We start from the raw sequence: 23795 nt of genomic DNA, 5'->3' as shown, positions 1-23795 counted from the left end.
AGAAATCCAACTGCTCGTGCCCCTATGTGTCAGGCATCTCATTATCCACTTTATAGAAATGATCTAACTTAATTTCACAACGGCATGATTCCCACCATGCAGACGGAGAACTCCAGGCTCAGACAGGAGTAGTGACTTCCTCAGTCAGTCGGGACCAGGATCCCAGTGCCCATGCTCTCTCTGTGCCCTGTGCTTCCTTCTCATAGCACCGGGATGTCCAAGGCATAAATGGCTCAGAGGGAGAAGTGAGAATTCAGGCACGGCCAAAGGGCCCAGGGGATGGGAGCAGAGAGCTGGAGCAGGGGGCACTCACCATTCAGCAGCCAAGTGATCTGGGGCACTGGAGTCCCCCGTACGGAGCACTGCAGCACAAAATCCTGGCCCTCAATGACGGTGCAGTCCTTCAGGACACTGGAGAAGGAGGGGGCCACCTCTACCACAGCAAGCCCTGTAAGGGAAAAGGACAAGTCAGCTCAGATCACAGCTTGCCCACTCCGGTGATGCCTGCAGTCACCCCAGCCTCCCACGCACGCCTCACTGTCCTGGACACCTGGGTACCCCCGGCAGCCTGCCTTTGCCTTCTCTCTCTTCATGCTTAGGAAACAGGCAGCGCCAGTGGTGTAGGGACCTGGAGCCTGAAGCAGAGTCACCAGCAGGGGCTTTTTCATAGTCACAAAACACCCTAGCCCTGGGGTGCTTGGAACCTGGAGCCTTCTCTCCTCTGTGATCCAGGTGCCTCCTGTTTGGCCTTGGCTTTTGCTACCCTCGAGCCTCCGGAGAGCTCCTTCTGCTTTGTCGGTCCTACTCTACTTTCTAGTGTCTCTTATCTTCTTTAATATGTCCCGTCAGTGATTACACAATCTTGTGAATATCTTTTTACTTGTATAAGCCACAGGCTTACAGGTGAGGCCATTTCCATTTTAAATTATTACGATGATTTTTTTCCAATTCCAGAACTGAATCAAAGGACTCACACGTGCTCCAGTTTTCTAAGCACAGTCTGAGCCCCAGTCTAGGTCAGGGCTCAGAGCTGCCAGGGACCTGGGGATATGCACTAATGGTGCCTGTGTGTAGTTTGAATGCACATTCTGGTTGAGAACTGCTGAGCTGAACTTTCCAAAAGCCTTCTACATCAGTGAATTAGGTGACATTTTCTAGTTTGGGGACCTTAATTAAGAGCAATAGGAATAATCTCTTCTATGACAACCAGAACATGCTGTACATGTGTCAAGGTGGCTGATAGCTGAGAAAAGGTGGAACTGGATTTGGTGCTTAGAAGATATATCAATGGTGCTTTTCAAGACAGCCTATTCAATACGGAGATGAGAGGAAATGCCATATTATACTGCAGGGGTTTATGGGCAAGAAAACTAATAAAATTTGAGGGCCTACTATGTGCCAGGTACTTTTCAAGATGTGATTGTGACAATGCCATTAGGTTGTTCTCTTGAGTTCATTTCACAGATGAAGTTACTAATTTCCCATAGTTGAACTCGATGCTGAAGCCAGGTTTTACAGCCAGCTCTGACTGTACAGTTGCACTTTCTCCTCCAGATCCTAGGGGAGGGTAGGCAATGGGAGGGCAGTGGCAAGACAGAGTGATGGTGTACCTGGACAGGCCTGGCACTGAGGAAGGGTCAGACAGACCACCCGGAGGAGGTGGGGAGGCACCCTCTCCTCCCTTTCCCTTGGCCAGTGTTGAACTCCCTCATTAGAGAAATGCCTTTGGGAGTTATCAAAAAGGATATAGGCTTTCATGCAAGGTCAATTTGGGTTAGAAATATATTCTCTTTTACAAGGCCTGTGAACTTGGACAAGTCATTTAACCTTACTAAAGATCAGTATTCTCATCTAGAAAATGGGTATGATTTTCTTATAAGATTGTTGGGATAACTAAGTGAAACAATTCAGGTACAGCATTTAGTACAAAACCTAGCATAGCACATCCTCAGTGAGTGTTAGCTTTTGCTATCAAGTAAAAGCTGCACATAGAGACTCCACTTGCAGCAAACATAGTCTAGGGATGAAAGGGAGAGTAGGGATAGAGTAGGAGCTCGAGAGGCTCTCAAGTGGAAGGAAGATTTTCTTTTCTTTTTCAGCATAGGGACAACTAGAGCATGCTTGTAGGGAGAAAAAATAGGTCTCTCAACAAGGGAAGGGGAAAGACTGAAGAAGTGGTGGAGGAGTAAATCATTGTTAGATCAGATCCTTGTGAAGATGGGAAAGGATAGAAAGAGAAGTCTTGGGAAGGGAAACAGACAGGTATTCTGCAGTGTAGGAAAACAGAAAGAGAGAAGTCTGTAGGGGTAGCTAAAAGAACACCCATCAGATGACCTGCTTCATGGTAAACTCATCTGCCAAGAATTAACTAGGATGTTTAGGAACCAGAGAAGTTTTAGAAAAGCGAGTGTCTTCATCAAGAAGATAGGATGTAGAATGGCAGAGTAAAGACCTCTGAAGATCTACTCCTCCATAAAAGCAACAACAATACTGGCAAAAAGAGTCAAAAGCAATGGTTTCAGAATGCCAGAAATTAACCACAGGCTTGCAACATTCTGAGAGCATTCATTAAAAACAAACATCCAGGTGTGGTGGCTCACGTCTTTCATATCAGCACTTTGGGAGGCCAAAGCAGAAGGACTGCTCGAGCCCCAAGTTTGAAAACAGCCTGGGAAACAGCAAGACTGTTGTCTCTACCAAAAAAATAAAATTAAAATATTAGCCAGGCATGATGGCATGTGCCTGTAGTCTCACTTAATAGGTTGAGGCAGGAGGATTGCTTGAGTCCAAGAGTTTGAGGCTGTAGCAAGCTGTGATCACGCCACTGCACTCCAGTCTGGGTGACAGAGCAAGACTCTGTCTCTAAAAAGTAAAAACAATAAACAACAACAAAAAAACCCAAACAACAGTACCCTGCCCCTCCACCCCCCAAAAAGCAAACAACAACAACAAAAACAAAACACACAGCTGAATCTTGGTAAGAACAGCAAGCTATGTGCTTTCTCACTCTTGTCCCCCTTGCCCCAGCTCTGGGGTAACTCTGAAAACCAACAGTACCTATGGTACTTGTGAAAATCAGCCACTTAGCAAGAGGTAGGATGGGTTCAGAGCTCCTGAAAAACCCCATCCCTAAGAAAATGGTCACTATTTGCCCTGTCTGGCAGCTCCTTCAATAGCTCCATTTTCAGGGTTGTCTTTATTTAACCTAACTCAGAGTTTACTCTGTGTGGATGGCCCCATCTCCAGGGTGTTTGTTAAAAACAATCAGTAACAATTGTTTAATATTACAGCTACTTGAGACAGCAATATCATTTGGGGCTAACAAGAGTCTGATCAAAAAACTTAAAAGGAAAAACTGGGGAATGAGATGTCCAGGACTTTGAAAAACTCTGACAGATTCCTGAGAACTGAGAAGCCCACATGGATGTGCAGGGCTGTGAGCCTGCCCAGGGAAGATGTAAGAAGGCCCTCCTGTCTCACCTTTGGCTGACTTGGAGCTTTGATGCAAGCAGAAAGTAAAGGCTAAAGCAGACCTGTAAACTGCTGGCCAGAGCACGGAAGATGGGTGTAACACACACACAGAGCCCCTTGGCAAAGGCAGGGAAAAGTATTAGTTCAAGGTGTTAAAGGAACTCTCCATTCAATCAATTAGCTAAGCTAACTAAGCAGGGACTTCTGTGGCCACACATGACAAATAATCCAGCCTTTACAGAATGAGAGAGGATTACTGTAAATCATGTCTGGTAAATGACTTGTATCCAGAATATATAAAGAACTCCTGCAACTCAACAATAAAAAAGTAAATGACCCAATTAAAACATGGGTAAAGTACTTGAATAGGCATTTCTCTGAAGGAGATATACAAATGTCCAATAAGTATATGAAATGATACTCAAAATAACTAGTCATCCGAGAAATGCAAATCAAAATTGCAGTCAGGCTGGGTGTGGTGGCTCATGCCTGTAAACCCAGCACTTTAGGAGGCTAAAGTGGGAGGACTGCTTGAGCGAGGAGTTCAAGACCAGCCTGGACAAATAGTGAGACCTTGTATCTACAAAAATAAACAAAATTAGTTGAGTATGGTGGCACGTGCCTGTGGTCCCAGTTACCCAGGAGGCTGAGGTGGGAAGGATCACTTGAGACTGGGATGTTGAGGCTGCAATGAGCTATTATCATGCCACTGCACTCCAGCCTGGGCAACAGAGTAAGACCCTGTTTAAAAAAAAAAAAAACATAGTCAGATGATTGTGAATGGCTATAATGAAAAAATGGAAAACAGGCTGAGTGCAGAGGCTCATGCCTATAATCCTAGTACTTTGGGAGGTTGAAGTGGGAGGATCACTCAAGTCTAGGAGTTTGAGACCAGCCTGGGCAACATAGTGAGACCCCCACCTCTACAAATAATAAAAAAAATCAGCCAAGTGTGGTGGCAAGCACCTGTAGTCCCACCTACTCAGGAGGCGAGGCAGGAGGATTGCTTGAGCCCAGGAGTTCAAGGTTACAGTGAGCTATTACCATGCCACTGCACTCTAGCCCCACTGACAAAGCAAGACCTTGTTTTTTAAAAAAAGCAAGCAAGCAAACAAGAAAATAACAAGTATTGGTGAGAATGTGGAAAAACTGCAACACTCATACATTGCTAGAAGAATGTAAAATGGTGAAAAACAGTTTGTTAGTTCCTCAGAGGGTTAAATCCAGAATTACCTTATGACCCAATAATATATGTGTTCTAAACCTCAAAGCTGAAAACAGGTATTAAAAACAACTCGTACATAAATGTGCAGAGCAACACTTTTCACCATAGCTAAAAAGTAGAAACAACCACATGGACCTCAACTGATGCATGCATAAACAAAACACGCTATATCCATACGATAGGGTATGATTCAGCCACATGGATGAGTGAAGTACTAACACCTGCTACAACATGGATGAACCTTGAAAACATTAAGCTAAGAGAAAGAAGCCAGACACGAAAGGCCATATACTGAATGACTCCACTTAACATCAAATGTTCAGCAGGGGAAAACCCATAGAGACAAAAAGTAGATGAGTGGCTACCAGGGGTTGTGGGGATGGGAGAACAGGGAGTGATGGCTAATGGGTAGGATATTTTGGGAGGGGTAATGAAAATGTTCTGAAATTAGATGATAGTGATGGCCACAGAACTCTGTGAATATATTAAAAACCACTGAATTGTATACTTTAAAAGGGTGCCTTTTATGTTACGTGAATTATATCTCAAAGTTGTCACACAAAACACAACAAGATAGGGAATCAACCTGAGATATATTACCCCATGATGCAAACAGGCTAAAAACAGTCCTCTACAAGACTTAGATAAATTCATAGCAGAAGAAGCCACAGGAGAATCTAGGCGCTCTGGATACGCCATTAACCTGTGGTGGACCTGACACCTTATTTCTGTCCCCCACGCAGGGACAGAAACCTGGCCTGGATGATGAGGTTTGATCTCCTAGACCTGTGAACTCTTCCTACTGGCACTCCCACCTCCAAATGGCATGGATAATATTTCTTGTAAAGGAATTCACAAGAATAGTAAAAATCCCAGTTAAACAATAGTTAAAATCCCAGTAAATCAATAGTATACAGTGAAAAGTAAGATGCCCCACTCCTTCCTGTGGACCCCTAGTTCCCCTTCCTAGAGGGACTTGTGTGCTCTTCCAGAAATGATTTCTGCACACACAGGCATCTTTTGCATGTGTGTACACAGATCTTTTCTTCCTTTTATACGTGAGCCTGTACTTTGTTCCTCTCCCTTCCTAGTGCGTCTTGAACATGTTTTGGCATCAGTCTACAGGACGCTGTCTGGCATTCTACTATATGGATACATGACTAAGTTTTTTTTTTCTTTTAGAAATGTGCATTAGGAAAATTTTCAAACGTAGACAAAAGTAGACAAAGCAGTGCAGTGAATTCCTATGTACCGATCTCTCAACTTTTATTTGTTATCAATATTATTTTATTGATACTCCTGTCAGTGCTCCCCAAACATGAATTATTTCTAAGTCAAATATAAAAAACCATATCATTTCACCAGTAAATAACTCAGGATATATCTCTCAAACAGATGAACTTACCAAAAAAAAAAAAAAAGTAATGAGACCACCATCACATCTTAAAACACCACAAATTCCTTTATACTAAATCTTATCAGTGTCCAAATTTTCTTGATGTTCCCATAAAAACTTTTTAAAGATTATCTCAGTCAGAGTTGGTACAAGATTATCAAAAATTATTGTAATTGTTGATGTTACTATATACCTTTTAATCTAAGTTTTCTGTAGGTTGTCTTTTTTTGTTTGTTTGTTTGCAATTTGTACGTGGAAAAAAAAATGGGTGAAAGTTATTTGTTCTACAGTTTCCAGCAGCCTGCAATTTGCAGATTCTACTCTTGTGGTATTTGTTAATACATTTCTCAAGTGTATGGCATGGGCGGAGGGCCTACACATGCATTTAGAGTAAGGGGGAAATTTTATAGAGATAGACAGGTACAATAATATTTATCATAGGTATGTTATAATAGTGAAAATGGAAACAATTTAATTAATTCAACAAATAACAGCATACCTAAATTAGATACAGCCATTCCATGCAATATTATATGGCTACTAAAAGTCATGCTTTCCAAGAATTGTATAAAAAGATGTTAATATCACATGAGCAAATTGGGATAGAAAGCAGTATACAAATACCACAATGGTAAGTTTGTATAAAAACATTAAAATATAATTTATTTCTGAGTCATAAGATTATATATTGTTTAAACTCCCCACAATGAACATACATTACTTTTATAAACAGACAGTACAATAAACATAAAAGATGTGGGATCCCACATCATCTCACATTACTCTAAACCTGTATATTTAATGAACACTCAGTTCTCTGTGGTTACAAACGTGAGTCACGATACTATTCGAACAGCTGAGGGACCTAGGAAAGGCAGCTGTCAGCTGGGCTGGGCGTGGGGCCATGCATGTTGATTTTGAGGTGATTCTGATGTGAACTCCTGATTATGAATCACTGGCCTGGAGCAACATACTTGGCCCTGGCATGTGGTTGGGGGTGACATATCTGTCGGGCTGTGCACCAAGGCAGGGGACTATAGGAGATGAACCATCTGCAGAAGGTAAAGCACCCCATGACTGGTTGTCCCACAGAGAATCCAGGGTGACCCGGAGAAGTGTACTCACTTTCCACTTGGAGGGTCCAGCTACAGGACACCTGGCCTCGGGCGTTGGAAGCAGTGCAGCTGTATGTCCCACTGTCCCTGGTCCGGGCTCTCAGCAGGCAGAGGTAATGGGAGCCAGCATCTTCATAAACCTCAATGCTGCCCTCCTGTCTCCTCACGGGGGTGCCTTCCAGGAACCAGGCCACTTCAGGCTTTGGAATCCCTGAAACTACAGGGCCAGGTGAAGAACATGAGCTCCCTGTGCCCTGGAGAGCATCCCGTGCTTGTGAGGTAGGTGGGGAAGGCGTGAGCTGGAGGAAAGGGCTCAGTCTGGTGTGGAGCTGCCCTCCCACCTCTGAGTCTGCTTCCTCACCCTCAACCACACTCCACAAGACGAAACCTCCTGAGACAGAGTCAGGGGCCTTGAGGAGGATGAATACAGGGTGATGGGCCAGGTCTCCAGGTCGCCCAAAGCCAGGCAAGGGGACGAAAGGGCGGAGGAGACCATGAGGTTTGTTTTCTGATGTTGGCAATAATGAGGGTGTTTCTTCTAGGGTGGTAAGAACAGGGCCGGTACTCTATCCAACAGCAAACCACAGGCTGCTGTTAGGGGTCTCTCCGGAGTAAAGGGCATTTCTACAATGAGTCCCTCCTGAGGGGAAGGCCCCGTAAAGTGGTTTTCTAGGGGAGCTAGTCCAAGAAGATGAGTGGATATAGGAGGTGCAGACCAGCTGGGTGCTGAAGGAAGGGAGTGGCCACCAAGGGGCTACATTTTGGCAACGGTGACCCTAATTATCTCTACTCACCTTCGCATCTGAACTTGACAGTTTGATTTTCCCTGACCTCCTGGCTTTGGGGCTTGCTCTCAAATTTGGGGAGTGCTGAATCCTTCTGGCCCTCCATGGGGATTCTCCTGGTAGCAGCCTTGCTCACAACGTCTTGGCTCCCCAGGCCAGGCTGCCTGGTGGGGAAGGTGGCTGGACGGGGTGCAGCTGGCCTCTTCCTCTCTTCTCCAGAAGGCGATAGGGCCCCCAGGCCTGGTGCTCTTGGTTCCGGCTGAACTCTTGCGGCCTGCAGGGTGATAGAGCTGGAAGTCGTCTGAAGGACCGGGGTCTGCGGGGCCGTTCTGGGCGAGTCCTTGCATGACTCCAGCTTGGACTCCCTTGGGGGCTGAGGCTGGCTGTTTGCAGCCCAGGCTGGGGAGCCACCTCTCTGGGGGCTGGAGCAGTTCTTGCTTTCGGCTGCAGCCTCCAGACTGTTCAGTTTCAACTCCTTTGAGATTACATTGGTCACCTCCCTCCTGACATCGGAATTGGTGGCTTTTGTTTCTCTCCCAAATGACCTGTGTGGTGGTGAGGGTGGGGGTAGGGTGGGTGAGGAGAGGGGAGAATAGAATGATCATCTGGTTACTCACAAACATTACTCATCACAAGCACGGATTCCAGGGGTCACAAAAGCCCACAAGTTAAGAGCAAGTCAGAGCATCTTTCTCTGCAGTGTGCCCAGTTTCCCAAGCCAGAGCACAAGCAGCCATTCCCGACAAGTGCCTGTCCCGCAGCCCTGCAGAGCCCTGCTTTCCCTACATTTCCCTTCTCCACTGGTGCCTCCCTAGTTCAACCCCTGCCTCCGGTGTCCCATGTCCACTCTGCCCTCTCTAATCTATTTTCTATACAGCAACTATAGTCGATCTTTTAAAAACATTAATCAAATTATGTCATTTCAAGCCCGAGAATTTTCCAACAGCTTTTCCACTACATTAAGAACGACACTGAGCCCCACAAGAGGGCCCACAGGAATGCCAGCTCTGGCTGCTCCTGACCCTACAGACACCGTCCCACCACTCACCAGGCTGTGGCCACACGGGCATCCTTCTGGGTCCCCATGGGCTCACCTCCTGGTTCACAGCTTCTACACACTATCCCTGCTTTTCGGAGCACACTCCCTGAGCTTGTCTTCACCAGCTAACATTCCTTTGCACAGGTCTGAGCTCAAATACCAAGCTCCAAAACGGCTTCCTGGCCCCTCTATTCTAATCAGTGCCTTCCTGTCATCCTTCCTCACAGACACATCCCAGTTGGTAACGAGCATTCGTGTAGCTCTGCCGAAGCCCTCCTCTACGCCCACCCCTGCACACCCAAGCATCTAGCACCGAGCCTCACACACAGGAAAGAGGCTCCTGCTGGGTCTGGGCTGGATAAGGGAACAGAGTCCGCCCTGGAATGAGGAAGGTGGCCTTCTCAGAGCAGTTCTTCCTCAGGACGCTAACCAGAGAAAAGACTGTGTAGATACTGAGAAAGGTGGTGATAGAGTTTTTCAGTCTCAATACTGATAGCAACCTGAGATAGAACCTGTGTGTCATATTACACTAGGAGAACAAGAAAAAACACCCAAAATAAAACAACACCCTCCAAAAGGCCAATTCTTCTGCCCCATAAGATGATTCAGAAATTCAGGGCATTTCTCGATAACATCCCTTCTTTCTTTGCAGGGCATTTCAAGATGGAAAATATAAAAGTCACAAAGCCTAGACATACCTATTGGCACTGTCCAAACCTGGAAAAAGGGGGAAGGGTGGAAAGACTGTTAGTAGAATGCCGTATGCACCAAGCTTTCCCTCCCCAGACACTTCCCCATCACCGTGGTCCCACCCTGCTGGCTCCTTCCAGCTTCCCTGGTGCTGAACGTCTTTGGCCTGTGAGTTCCCCCCAGCTCTGGAGAACATTGTCAAAGCTTCAGGTGCTGTCCTTTGGGCTTTTTAATAGTGGCTGGTGCTACCATATCCTGAGGGCATGGAATCTATTTCTGTTCACTAAACAGAAGGAAAAAAAACCAACCCAGGTACAAACATCTACTGAAAATTCTAAACCCAAACGCTGTAGCCTACCATTGTACAGAAAAGCACTGTTAATGTTACCCAGTTCTCCAAAGAAAAAACATAAAATACATATTTTTCCTGCTATATTTTTTATCAAATTTTATCATGGTAGATTTCAAAACATACAATAGTAGAAAGACAGAACAAACCCTGAAAGCCATCACCACGATTAAGGAGATATCACATTTTGCGGCTCTTATAAGGGATATCACATTTTGCGGCTCTTATCTATCCATTTTTGTTTTCTTTTGTTTGTTTTTGAGTATTTTAAAACAAATATCAGGCACCATATTTTGTCATGAAGTTCACCAGGAGGGAACAGCTTTTAACTCAACGCCAGGGCAGGCACACATTTCTCTGGGTGTCTGATGGCAGCTCCTTATCCAGCAGTGAGCCACCAAGTCAGGTTCTCTGGTCAGGACAGGATTTCTTGTTTTAATGATGTCAAGTGAAATAGAGAATACCAGCGCGCACTGTGCACAGTACAGTCGGGGTGGTTTCCTGAAACTTGCTTACCTACATATACATGTTTTGGGTTGCAATGTACTGTGAAATATATTTCTCTCTGTAGATTGTGAAAAATATCCGGGCCAAAAAAAGTAACGAGCAAGGAGGAATCGTTTCTGAGAAGGAGATGCAGAAGAGAAAAATCAGAAGAAAAGAGGGGGACACAGAACGAGGAAGGACTGAAAGCCACTTCCCTTCCTGACCCCTGAGTTGCTGCTCCAGTAAAGTGACGTGCAGCCCCTTCCCCATCCACGCACTCCCTCCTCAGCCTGGACTTCCTTGACCTCCTGGAAGGACCAGCCTGGACCTCCTCAGGAAACAAGGAAGTGTAAGGAGGAGACGTGTTCAATGAGACTTCCAAGGAAGAACTGACAGGGCTGATGACTCAAGGAGAAAGAGGCAGGGGTCAAAAGGATGCTGGAAAGTCCAGTCTGGGTGTGAAGAAACATGGGAACCCTGGTAGAGGGAGTCAAGTCAAAGGATTGCCTGACTTGAAGGACAGAGTAAACTATGAGTAAATTCTGGGCAGGTTAAATTTGGGGTGATGGCAAGATGTTAGCAACGTTCATTCTTCCAGTTGGCAATCACAGACACAAAAGCGACTTCGGGTGAGAAGAAAGGACTGAAGACATGGAGGGGGAAAGTAGGGGAACACAAAGGAAGGTGGCAGCCAAGCACAGGGCATCTTCCCCGTGGCCAGGTCTGTGCTGCCCCTGCTCACCCTTTCTTCTTGTCAAAGACCTGCCCCTGGCGGCCGGGCAGGGTGGCTCACGCCTGTAATACCAGCACGTTGGGAGGCCAAGGCAGGCAGATCACTTGAGGTCAGCCTGGCCAACATGGTAAAACCCTGTCTCTACAAAAAATACAAAAATTAGCCAGGCGTGGTGGCGCGTGCCTGTAGTCCCAGCTACTCAGGATGCTGAGGCAGGAGAATCACTTAAACCTGGGTGGCAGAGGTTGCAGTGAGCTGAGGTCATGTCACTGCACTCTAGCCTGGGCGACAGAGCAAGACTCTGTCTGAAGAGAAAAAAAAAGATCTGCCCCTGGGGAGTGCCTGGGTGTGTGAGTGGGCCACGTGTATACGCACACAGGTGCGCAGTGAACAAGCAGCTCCTCTAGGAGGGTGTGGCACCAGGCAGGGATTGTTCTGCACTAGCCCTCCACTGGTCGATACCTTGGATGGAAAGTTCAGCTGACATCGAGGCCTTGCCTGACCCGTTCACCACCAGGCATGTGTACACTCCCACGTCATCTTGGTTGACTCCATGGATTTCCAGAACCTGCATCCCGTTCTTCTCAGACATAGACACACGGGCACTCGGCTGCAGTGGAACATTTCCCTGTGGATGGCAATGGGGTAACTTGGTCATACAAATCTGCTTCCCTTCTGGCTGTGTCCTCCTGCCTCCTGCCAATCCTGGTGGGACAGACTCCAGGGCCAGGGCAGCAGCACCTCTGCTGTGGGCCCTGTCAATGCGCTCAGAGAGCTGACTTGAAACAGTTCAGGGGCCCTGATTTGAGGTCTATGGATGTGGTGTGGTGCTCTGTCCCACTTAGAGCAGATGCCTGGAAATGGTTTCAAAGGAGGCTGCGTTTGAGGTAGGAAATCCCATATTCCTCACTTCAGTTTTTCCTTAGCTCCCTATTTCTTTTAGTCTTTTCCTAGGGGAGTTCAAGAGAATTACGAAGCAGGTAAAAGGTGTCAATACCCACTTTTACCCAGGCATTCCATCTCCGAAAAACCTATTCCCCTGGCCATGACTCTACCTGTTCCCCTTGGATCCTCATTGCCCTGTTTAACAGCCATCCCCAACCCCATGCCACTGCCTCCCTTGCCCGCCCACCTCTCCCACTGAAGCTTCACTTCCCTCAGCTCTGAATGATTTATAAATCCCTTCCACATGGAGCCTCCCGACAATATTTTGAGGCAGGTGGTATTATTTCTATCTCACAGATAAGGAAACCAGGGTTCCAAGAAATCAAATGACTTATCCAGCTTCCCAGGCTTTATAAACCAGGGAGCCGTGGCTTGACACCTAGTACCCTAACTTCACAGTCCACTCTCTTGAGATTGTCAGGCTTGTCTTGACTCAGAAGTTTTCTGTTATTTTGTGAGTGTGAGAATTGTCAGAACACTGTGTTCTGAGTAACAGAGGGAGAGTTGTAATGGGGGCAGGAACATGCATCACTAACAAACATACAGAAAACCCCTGAGAACTACCTGAAACAGGAGGAACAGAATCAAAAGACTCCTACTAGTTGAAGGGTCTAACCCTGAATTTTCAGGGTCCCTAAGGCTGTGATATGGTTTGGCTGTGTCCCCACCCAAATCTCATCTTGAAATGTCACTCCCATAATTCCCATGTGTTGTGGGAGGGACCCAGTGGGAGGCAACTGAATCATGGGGCGGGTTTCCCCGTACTGTTCTCATGATAGTGAATAAGTCTCACGTGATCTGATGGTTTTATAAAGAGGAGTTCCTCTGTACACGCTCTCTTGCCTGCCACCATGTAAGGCATGACTTTGCTCCTCATTTGCCTTCTGCCGTGATTGTGAGGCCTCCCCAGTCATGTGGAACTGTGAGTCCATTAAACTTCTTCTCTTTATAAATTACCCAGTCTTGGGTATGTCTATTAGCAGCATGAGAACAGACTAATACAGGCTGGATCAGGGTCAGGGCAGACAGAAACCTCACCTTGAGCCAGGTGACCTGCGGTTGGGGCCGGCCAGTGATCTTGCAGGAGAATCGTCCCATCTGTCCTTCTTTGACCACAACTCGGCCCAGCTTGGTAGCAAACTTTGGTGGGCACTCCCCCCAGATGCTAGGACGGGTCTCCACTGCTGAAGCTGAAAATCTATCCCTGTAAGGAAATTGGCAGAGAATCCAGTCCCAGACAAGGCAGCAATTCAACCGTCCTCTCTCCACCTCACCCAAAGGCACTAAGTTGAGGTCAAAAGCCATCAAAGTGTAGCCTTCCCAGTTTTATGCCTCAGAAACTTTCTCATGCTCTCTCTAGAAAAATGTGTGGCACCAAAACCTATTTCCTCTACCTCTTGGGCATGCAGCTAGACTTCATTTACTAGCCTGCCTTGCAGTTAGGTATGCCTGAATTTCACTGAGCTCTGGCTGAAAGCCTGGATTTTGGCCAGGAAACCATAAGCGGAAGAGCTGTATGCCACTTCCAGGGCCGACTCCTAAGAACCTCCTGTGAGGCTCTGCAGTCTCTCGTCCACTCTGCTGGTGAGATGCAGAAGGCCCAGCACGGGCTCAAGGGCACAGAAGATGAAGCTATAAAATGGAAGAAGCCTGGGCTCTTGGAAGATAATGTGGAAGGTTCTCCACCTGTTCCAGGATATCTGAATTGAACTTTCCTTGAGTAAGAAACAAACTTTCCCTGGGTTGAGCCACTGTGATTTGAGGCTTGTCCATTACAGCAGCTACTGTTACCTGCCTCTTCTGGGTTCGCTTATTTCAATCTTCTGACTATTGCCTTGATTGTTAGAGTCCACTGCAGACTCTGGCCACCTCTCCCACTTCCTTAGCATTTAGCAGCTAGGCCAGTCAAAGGGGCCAATCACAGAGGCAGCCAGGTCAGGAGGTGCTGCATAAATGACATATCTCATTGCACTAGGCTCCGCACTGTGGTTGTTATAACCTAGGAGAGCCAAGAAGACTTACTCCCCAGACCTATCCTGCTCAAGTCAGCAGGAAAGCGATCCAACCCTTACTCTGTCTTGAACACCCAGGACTTACCCCAAAGTTTTGGAAACAACAGGTTGACCAAGTTGCTTTGCAAAACTTCCTGCAAGAAAAAGGGTTGATGAGTCAGGTCTGAGCCACAGACTTGGAGCAATGAAAGTAAAAAAGATTCAACAGCAGTGGTGGGTAGGATAGTGATGGTGATTATTAATCTTGATTGAGCATGGGCTGTGTCACTATGGATACTATGGTAGGTGTTTACATACATTATCATGTGAATTTCTTGCAACAGTTTTATGAAGCTGATACTACATTATTCTATTTGTTAAACAGATGAGGGAAATAAGATTCAGAGAAGTTAAGTCATCCACACATAGTCATAGAGTCAGAAACAGGGCAGAAATTCACCCAGGTCTGCTAGATTCTAGAACTCTCAACCACCCTGCTGAGTTATTAGGTGGCATGCTCTACTTTCCATTTTGGGGATTATTTGGAGTGATCCAGGACCTCTCCAGAACATTTTCTCAGTGAAAGGGAGGGAGGGAGATGTCCACGCCTATCTCTTACCACACCTGTTCTTGACTGACACAATCAACACTCCATTCTTCCACTTAAGGCCTGGCAAGTAGCTGAAAGGGAGCAGGACAGATCACGGTAGATAAGCTACAGCAGAGCCAGCACCTCCCGCAGTATCTGCAGTGCTGCCACACTGAGCACTGTCAGTCCTGGGCAAGGTGCTGCTATGCCGGGCACTGCCAGTCAGTCCTAGGTGAGATGATGCGGCTGTAGTAGGCGCTGTCCTACTGGGTGCTGCTGATCCTGGGTGAGCTGCCGCCATGCTAGGCAGGAAGCCATTAAATAGCAAAGCCAGCAAGGCAGCTGGGGTCAGCTCCTTTCATCCAGCTCCTGCAGCTGGGAGGGACAATTAACAGTGTGACCACGAAATAACTCTAAAGTAGTGGGAGTTTTATTTTGAGGGGTGTGGTGGGAGGAATAGGTCGTTTTTGAGATGATGATCACCCTGAAAGTTGTTCTCCTTTTGCTACAAGCTGGGGATGTTTATAAAACCCTACCCCAGGGAGGGTAGAGTCATCCTCCGATATCAGCAGACAGTTGCTGTGGGGAATTTGCAGGTGTTTACTGCAAAAGGGTAAACTTCCTTAACTTTGATCACATTTATATGACTGTGTAAGAACATAGGTGTGGAGGAGAAAAATCATGGCTGAATATTTTCATCAGCCACACCTGGTTTAAGGTTCCACCAGAACCTTAGTGAAAAGGGATTAATAACAAACACTCGCATCACATTTAAGTTGTGGCTCCATATAACTGGTGATTACTATACAGGCATTTCTGTTTAACATTACTTAGTGAGCTATGTATAGCTTTCATTTTTTAAAGTGTTTTGGTTTTTGTCATTCCATTCTCTATTCAAAAGTAACTTCTAAATTGATAAAAGGAGAGATTTATTTTGAAAGGACCCAACTGACAGTCAAGATGCTGGACCCTCAGATGCTGCCGGAGGCAGAGCCAACTGTCCAGTCCTTCTGGAAATATCTGAGTGAGGAAAAGCCATAAGCTTTAATGATGCTGTGCTCTTGGGCCAGCACCTCCATTTCTGTGACTCCATTCAAAGGAAAAAACGCTCAAGTTAGAAAAGAAAGTTTACACAGGTATTCGCTTTGATCTTGTTTGTAATAGTGAAAGTTAGAAGCACCATAAATGTCAGTGAGTAGGAAGAAAATAAGTAGTTACGTAAAATGTACAATTAGACGTCTTATTCTGCCATTAAATTATGTTGAAGAATATCTGAAACGTGCAGGTACATGTTAGGATACTATCTCATTCATTCCTCAGCACACTCCACATGGGCTGTGATCCTCTCTGCGCCACTGGGCTCCATCCCAACCACAGTCTCATCAAACCCAATGGTTGACACTCTGTCTCCATCTCACTCAGAAGCTCAGCAGCATTTGACACAAGGTCCCACTCCCCTTCAAAGTGCTTTCTCTTCTAGACTTTCCTGCTTTTACCAGGTTATCCATCTTCTCTCAACCTCCTTCTCTGCTCAACCTCTGCACGCTGGGGCACCCTAGGGCTGAGTCCTGGGCCTCTCCCCAGCTCCATCTAATTTCCCCCAGGAGGTCTTAGTCCCATAACTTTAAATATCATCTATATGCTAAAGACTCCAACCCATATCCCCGCTGGAACTTTTTAGTCACTCATCAGAGGTATCCAGAACAAATCCCAGCACATTGTAGGTATTTAAATATTTGTTAAATAAATACATTTTGTGCAGAAAAAGCAGCATACAAAATTACCTATTTAATGTGATCATAATTAGGTAAAACTAAAATACCCAAAGACAGGAAAATGACCAGAAGAAAAGGTATCATGTTATTATTACTGATTATTTTGGGGGTGGTGGGACTCAGAGTAATTTTACTCAGCTGTATTTTCTAAAACCTATAAATACAATGGTAAAGAAGAAACAAAACATGAAAAACATCATCTAGTTGCAAAAAAAGGGGCAGGGAGGAAGAAAGTAAAATCTGGCATCCAAACAGAGGATGGATAGGGCCTTCTAAACATGCTCTATACAACAGCATTATCCAGGCTCTAACATTTTACCACAAAATATCTGTGTACCATCCATTGCACTACCCATGCTACTGTATCAGTCATTTCATCTGGGAATAAGGATTTCATAAAAATTAGACTAATCAACTGATAAATGGATAAACAAAATGTGGTGTATCCATACAATGAAGTATTATTCAGCTGTAAAAGGAATGAAGTACTAACACGTGGTACAACATGGATGGACATTGAAAAAGTGCGCTAAGTGAAGGAGCTCAGACCCAAAAGGCCATGCATTATAGGATTCTGTTCATATGGAATATCCAGGAGAGGCAAATCCATAGAGAAAGATGGTGGTTCATAGTTGCCAGGAGCTGGGGGAGGAGGGGATGGGGAATTAATGCTCAATGGTTACGGGGTTTCCATCGGGGGTAATAAACAAGTCCTGGAATGAGACAGCAGTGATGGCTGTACAACACTGTGAATGCACTTAATGACAATTGTACACTTTAAAATGGTTAAAATGGTAAATTTTATGTTAGGTATGTATATTTTACCACAATAAAAAAAATAGACTGAACATTTTAAAAAGTCTTGGGAGCTAAGCATCTTAATCCAAAAGGCTTAAATTCATTTGTTCCTTAAAAAATAAAATAAAAGCAAAAACATGGCACTTCCCCAAAGAATAGCAAAAGAATGCTGGGGAGAGATACTTCTATGTCAGGGTAAGAGGGTATGATGAAAACATAACACATAAAGCAGTCAGCTAAAAATGGAACTGATGGATGCTTATTTTAATATGAGTTAACAGAGAGTTCACATCTCTGTTAACTCATATTAAAGAATTTGGGCTAAAATTACTAACAGGGTCTATTTATAGGAAAAATCTGAAGTTGCAAATTGTTAGATAAGGCAAAATTAATTTTGTAAAAGTATGAAAATCTGGCAGAACAGTAAGGTTATGTAGAAAAATAAGTGGAAAGGGGATTAAAGTAGAAATGCAAAAAATAGAAGAGTGAGTTAAGAGAATTGGTGAGGACAGAAGCAAGTTGCTGAGAAAAAGGAGAGACCAAGACACTGATGGTATTTGATCTTAGATTTTTCAAAGACAAGTAAAAGAGAATGCTGGCAGGTCTTAGGATTGGGAAGCTCAGTGGTGGAAGGGATAAGGTAGACCTAGCTCTGTTTGTCAAGTGATGCAGAAAGACTGAATCGGGTCAGAACATACTGCTCAAAAAGTGAATAATGTGATCAAAATTGAAAGGAGCCGATATGCTTCTAAAAATGTGTGGCGATATAATTTATCATCCAAACACAGACTCTCAACACTGAGAGAGATGCAATTAACAATTACGCCAGGGTAACAGGAGAAAGCTAGGACTGTTGCAGGAAAAGTGGGGAGCAGTCACCCTACTTGTAACCAACTTCAAAGTGTTTTTTGAGGATTAAAATAGTGGTTCTCCACTCTATCAGAACAAATATCTGCTTTTTATAACACATAATTAACTGATACCCCCATGCCACCCTGATCAAAATTCCCTTCTAATCACACATACACATATGTGATAATTTCAAAAAGAAAATAAATGTAAAGCCTTAACTAAAGCATTACAGTGATATAGAGGGAAAGTAAATTATAAAAATGTGGATTTCAATATGCAACTGTTCAAGCATGACCATTTCAATATGTCAGTGCTCAGGCACGTTAGAAGACAATGAAATGGCTGATTCTTGCATTAACTCCTAATGTATGTTTAGATCTAAAAGTGAGTGATGAAAAATCATACTGTACAAGTAGCACAAGAAAGCGAAAGAGCACAGGTCTACAAGTGGACACTAGAATACTGAACTAAAAAGATGTATTATATAAAAAAGAAAGAAGAAAATAACTTTAAAAGAAGATAACATAGCAAGACAAGTTACAGACCACTGAAGTAGAGAACATTTTTAGAAAGATGATTAATGTATCAATGTGGTGTTAAAACAGTTCTCCGTTTTATGATATGGGGTTGAGTAGTAAAAAAGATATCACAGGATTTCAAGGTAAAATCCCACCTTACCTTGAAATATACATTCAGTGAATGGTTTGGACGAAGAAACAGTGATAACAAGAGACTATAAAGAAGACATGTGTTAGGATGAAAATACCAGTCATCTCTAAAAAATAATGTCAATACACAATCTTTTTACAATATAGATTTATTACTGTTCCCCAAAGTTTTAAAAAATGTGAGATGGCAATAAAAGTCAATAAGATGCCTACATTTTATGCATCTCCATTAACTTATTACTATTTGCTTCTAATATTAAGAGTTTTAAGTCTCTTCTGGTCCACATTTTCAGGGCAATAGTATAGTAACAGCACTATCTATATATACAATTATATGAGGTAATTATAGATATAGATAGAAATGTTATATTTCATTTAGTAGAAAATTTGTGCAGAGTAAATTTTTCAATAATTTTGGAGCTATAGCTTCATTCCTTTTAATCTTCCCTCTAGACAATGACCATTTCTTCAGTTACTGGGCTTGTTTTACAATGTCTTGAAGACTTTTTTTTTTTTTTTTTGTATTATTGAAGACTAAGGAACCACCGATTTATATATTTGTGGCGTCTGTTCTGGTAGGACTGTGAGGAACTGGGAAAATATTCTTGCTGTGAAGCCCATCCTGTACCCCTAGTGCTTGCCCCCTAAATCCGGCAACTCTCCCAATTACTGGGAAACCAAAAGGACCACCATCTCCTAAGTGCCCCCTGAAGGGTGATACTGTCTCTGTTTAGGGCCAGTGGCTTAATAAAACCTCTAGAGAAGTGCCTAGAACCAGAATTTCTGGTTGAATATTAAACTTGGTATTGAAGCAAAAAGGAATGAAAAATGTCAAAACTAAAGGTCACTGAAATTGCTCAATGTGCATAACATTTTTGCAGAGATTCTCCTCTTTGAAGCACTCTGCCTTTCTTTTAAGGCTCAGATATTATTCTGGATTTTATTGTACATGTCAGCCTGTTTGTTGAAGCTCTGACTAGTGCTTATATATACTAGGAACTGAATCCCTTTCTTAGTACAGGGGATGAAGTCCCAAAGGCAGATACAAAGGCAATCAACAAATATTTACTGAGCTCTTTCTACAGGGCAGACCTACCGTGGCTCAGGCCCTGCGCTAGTTTCCTTACCCTGGGGATTCAGTAACTGATAAAAAGAGACATGTCTTGCCTTCATGGAGCTTACAGTTCTAGTGGAGAAGAAAAACATTTAAAATACCGATTTACAATTTATTTATTTATTTTTATTTTTTATATATTTTTGAGATGGAGTCTCATTCTGTCGCCCAGGCTGGAGAGCAGTGGTGTGATCTCGGCTCACTGCAGCCTCCTCATACTGGGCTCAAGTGATTCTCCTGCCTCAGCCTCCTATCTGGGATTATAGGCACCCGCCACCATATATGGCTAATTTTTATATTTTTAGTAGAGATGGGGTTTCACCATGTTGGTCAGGCTGGTCTCAAATTTCTAACCTCAAGTGATCTGCCCACTTTGGCTTCCCAAAGTGCTGGGATTAGAGGCGTGAGCCACTATGCCCAGCTTTATTTACAATTTAAACACAAATAAGTTCAAGTATAAAGAACTGTGAAGCCAGGCATGGTGGTATGTGCCTGTAGTCACAACTTCTCAGGAGGCTGAGGTAGGAGGACTGCTTGAGGCTAGGAGTTTGAGCTTTATTGTTCTTTATATCCCAGCACAAAGTTCAATAAAATCTGAGGAATGAAGAAGAGGCTAGAACTATAAGCAACTGGGAAAAGCCTAAATCCACAAAGGGCCAGCGTGGAGATGGGAGAAGGAGGTGGAGGAATATGAGATGGAAAAAGAAGGAGGCAGCCTCAGTGGCAAAAATCTAAGTTGGGCCAGCAAGGGCAACCCATGCATATTTTAGAGGGAAAAAGAGGCAAAGGCAAAGTGGATGGTGAAGCTAAAGGAGGGAAGAGTCCACCTAAGGAAATTTGGAAGTCATCCTTCAAGAACAGAATGAGGCTGGGCATGGTGGCTCACACCTGTAATCCCAGCACTTTGGGAGGCTAAGGTGGGTGGATCAAGACGTCAGGAGTTCAAGACCAGCCTGACCAACATGGTGAAACCCCGTCTCTATTAAAAATACAAAAGTTAGCTGGGCGTGGTGGCGTGCACTTGTAATTCCAGCTACTCAGGAGGCTGAGGCAGGAGAATCACTTGAACCCCAGAGGTGGAGGTAGTGGTGAGCCGAGATCACACCAAGCCAAGATCGCACCACTACACTCCAGCCTGGGCGACAGAGTGAGACTCCGTGTGTGTGTGTGTGTGTGTGTGTGTGTGTATGTGTGTGTATATATATATAAAAGAATGAGACCAAGTGTGTGTGTGTGTGTGTGTGTGTGTGTGTATGTGTGTGTATATATATATATATGTAAAAGAATGAGACCAAGTAACTTTCCAGCTAACTCTTGTACACTACATAAGTAAGGCTGCTTCTGCCAAGGCAGTCTCGAACACATGACTATTTTACAGCAAAGAGCCTGGTGGGGCAAGAAAAAAATAATATTCCTCTCTATCACATTTGTATTGTTAACTCTAATGAGACAGAAAAGGACAAAAACTCAGAGTATTTTAAGATTCTGCCTAGATTTTAAAAAATACGGCATATACCCCTAGAAAATGAAGAGTCATTGGGGAGTTTCAGAGGCTGAAAAGCATTTATAAGGAACATAAATGGGAAATATAATTGTAGGTCCTTCAGATGGGTAGAAAAGTTAGATAAAGGAAGACAGTCCAAAAGAAATAAGAGCCAAAAGAATGAAAAGAAGAGCCATGACAAACATGCAGGAGGAACACAATAATTTTAAACTCAGCCAGTATAGACATGGACTTAAAATGTATAATGTCATCAATCCAACCCAACGTGAAGATAAAAGGAATCTGAGATCTGTCCCTGAAAAAGGGCAGTGGCAGCAAAAGATGGCACAGGAGCATTTCCTACGAATTCAAGGTGGCCCAAGAATCCTGGTGTCAGTGGCACCTCCAGAGCTGCATTAGTGGTCATCAGGGCTACTCTTCTCCCTTAAATCTCGTGACAGGGGGTCATTCTCCCTTCTGCTGTCACAGTCTAGGTGACCTGCTGGCTGGCTCTCTCTGTCTCTTACATAGTCAGAGCCTTGGTCTGCACCGCAGTGGTTTCATGTGGGTGTAGATAGCAGGAGCTGTGGCACTGAGAGGTGGCTGGGGGTACGGGGGAGGTGTGCTTGGACCATCTGGGAGGGGAGACCCAGGCAGATGGCTCCAGCCCAGTCAGTGTTTTCAGCAGCCCTCCAGGTGATTCTGATGCACGCTGAAGTTGAGAATCACTGTACTAGGTGGAATATATCACATATGTAATTAAATCCCTCCTTGCTACTCCAAGAGTGGTCTGTGGACCAGCAGCATGGCATCAACTAGAGACTGGAAGTACAGACTCCCAGGCTGTGTTCCAGACCTGTGGAATCAGCATCTGCATTTCAACCAGATTCGCCAGGTGATTTCTGTGCACATGCATTTGCACTAACCAATCCTGTAAGGTGGGTGATCCATCTGAGGTCTGGATCTCCTCTGGGGGCTGCCAGTTTGGCTTTCCCTGGGCTCCTGAGCTTATGTCCTTAAAGTTAACCCTTTATTACCTGCAGTGACTCTCTGGTCCTTGAAGTGTCAAAGGCCTTCTCAGACTGAGACTACTGGGGCTGGGGCACACCCACCATTTGGGCACTCATTCTACCTCATGTCCGAGGCTCACTGTGTGGATGTGTGAAGACCCAGGACTACTTATCACCCGTTAGTCTGTTCTCACATTGTTATAAAGAAATACCTGAGGCTGGGTAATCTACATAGACGAGAGGTTTATTTGGCTCTTGGTTCTGCAGGCTGTACAAGAAGCATGGCACCAGCATCTGCTCTTGGTGAGGGCCTTGGGAAGCTTACAATCATGGAGGAAGGTGAAGCAGGAGCAGAAATGTCAGATGACAAGAGAGGGAGGAAGAGAGAGAACGGAGAGGTCCCAGACTCTTTTAAACAACCAGATCTCACGTGAACTAACTGAGCGAGAACTCACTCATCACCAAGGGGATGGTATTAAGCCATTCATGGGGGATCCACCCCCATGATCTAATCACCTCCCACCAGGCCCCACCTCCAACCTTGGGAATCACATTTCAACAAGAGACTTGGAGGGAACAAACATCCAAACCATATCAACACCTGTTCATCCATGTGGCTTTCTCTTTTTGTTCTGTAAATCTTGTTTATTCCTATTCAGGTGGCAGCTTCTAGAACTGCGCTGTTCAAAACAGTGGCTGTTAGCCACTTGTGGCTACTGAGCACTTGCCATTATAGCTGGTCTGACGTGAGGTGTGCTATAAGTGTAAAATACATCCCAGATGTTGAAGAATGTAAGATATCTCATTAATAATTTTTATATTGATTATACATTGAAATGGTAATATTTTGGATTTAATAGGTTAAATAAAGTATTTTATTAAAATGAGTTTTACCTGATATCTTAACATGTGGCTACTAGTAAACTTAAGATTAAACAACACTGGGCAATATGGTGAAACCCCATCTTTAAAAAAATAAATACATAAGGCCGGGCACAGTGGCTCACACCTGTAACCCCAGCACTTTGGGAGGCTGAGGTAGGTGGATCACAAGGTCAGGAGTTCAAGACCAGCTTGGTCAACCTGGTGAGGCCCCATCTCTACTAAAAGTACAAAAATTAGCCAGGCGTGGTAGCACACACCTATAATTCCAGCTACTTGGGAGGCTAAGGCAGAAGAATTGCTTGAACCCAGGAGGCAGAGGTTGAAGTGAGCCAAGATCGTGTCAATCGTGTCACAGCTCTCCAGCCTGGGTGACACAGCAAGACTCTGTCTTGGAAA

General features: G+C 44.5%; 1 protein-coding gene across 1 annotated transcript in view; it reads right to left on the bottom strand.

Annotated features, from left to right (window-relative positions):
• The window catches only part of MYLK (myosin light chain kinase), a 226897-nt gene that overhangs the window by 118418 nt on the left and 84684 nt on the right, over positions 1-23795 (bottom strand). The window contains exons 4-10 of the mRNA XM_011971548.1: positions 14332-14380; positions 13273-13438; positions 11752-11917; positions 9730-9748; positions 8002-8537; positions 7218-7424; positions 314-448 (exon numbers count right to left, since the gene is read on the bottom strand). Of these exons, the coding sequence (XP_011826938.1) occupies positions 314-448; positions 7218-7424; positions 8002-8537; positions 9730-9748; positions 11752-11917; positions 13273-13438; positions 14332-14380 (1278 nt within the window). The remainder of the gene's footprint in view (positions 1-313; positions 449-7217; positions 7425-8001; positions 8538-9729; positions 9749-11751; positions 11918-13272; positions 13439-14331; positions 14381-23795) is intronic.

Source organism: Mandrillus leucophaeus, unplaced genomic scaffold, assembly GCF_000951045.1.
Source record: "Mandrillus leucophaeus isolate KB7577 unplaced genomic scaffold, Mleu.le_1.0 Scaffold123, whole genome shotgun sequence".
NCBI lineage: Eukaryota > Metazoa > Chordata > Mammalia > Primates > Cercopithecidae > Mandrillus > Mandrillus leucophaeus.
This window is presented reverse-complemented; position numbering and strand designations above follow the sequence as displayed.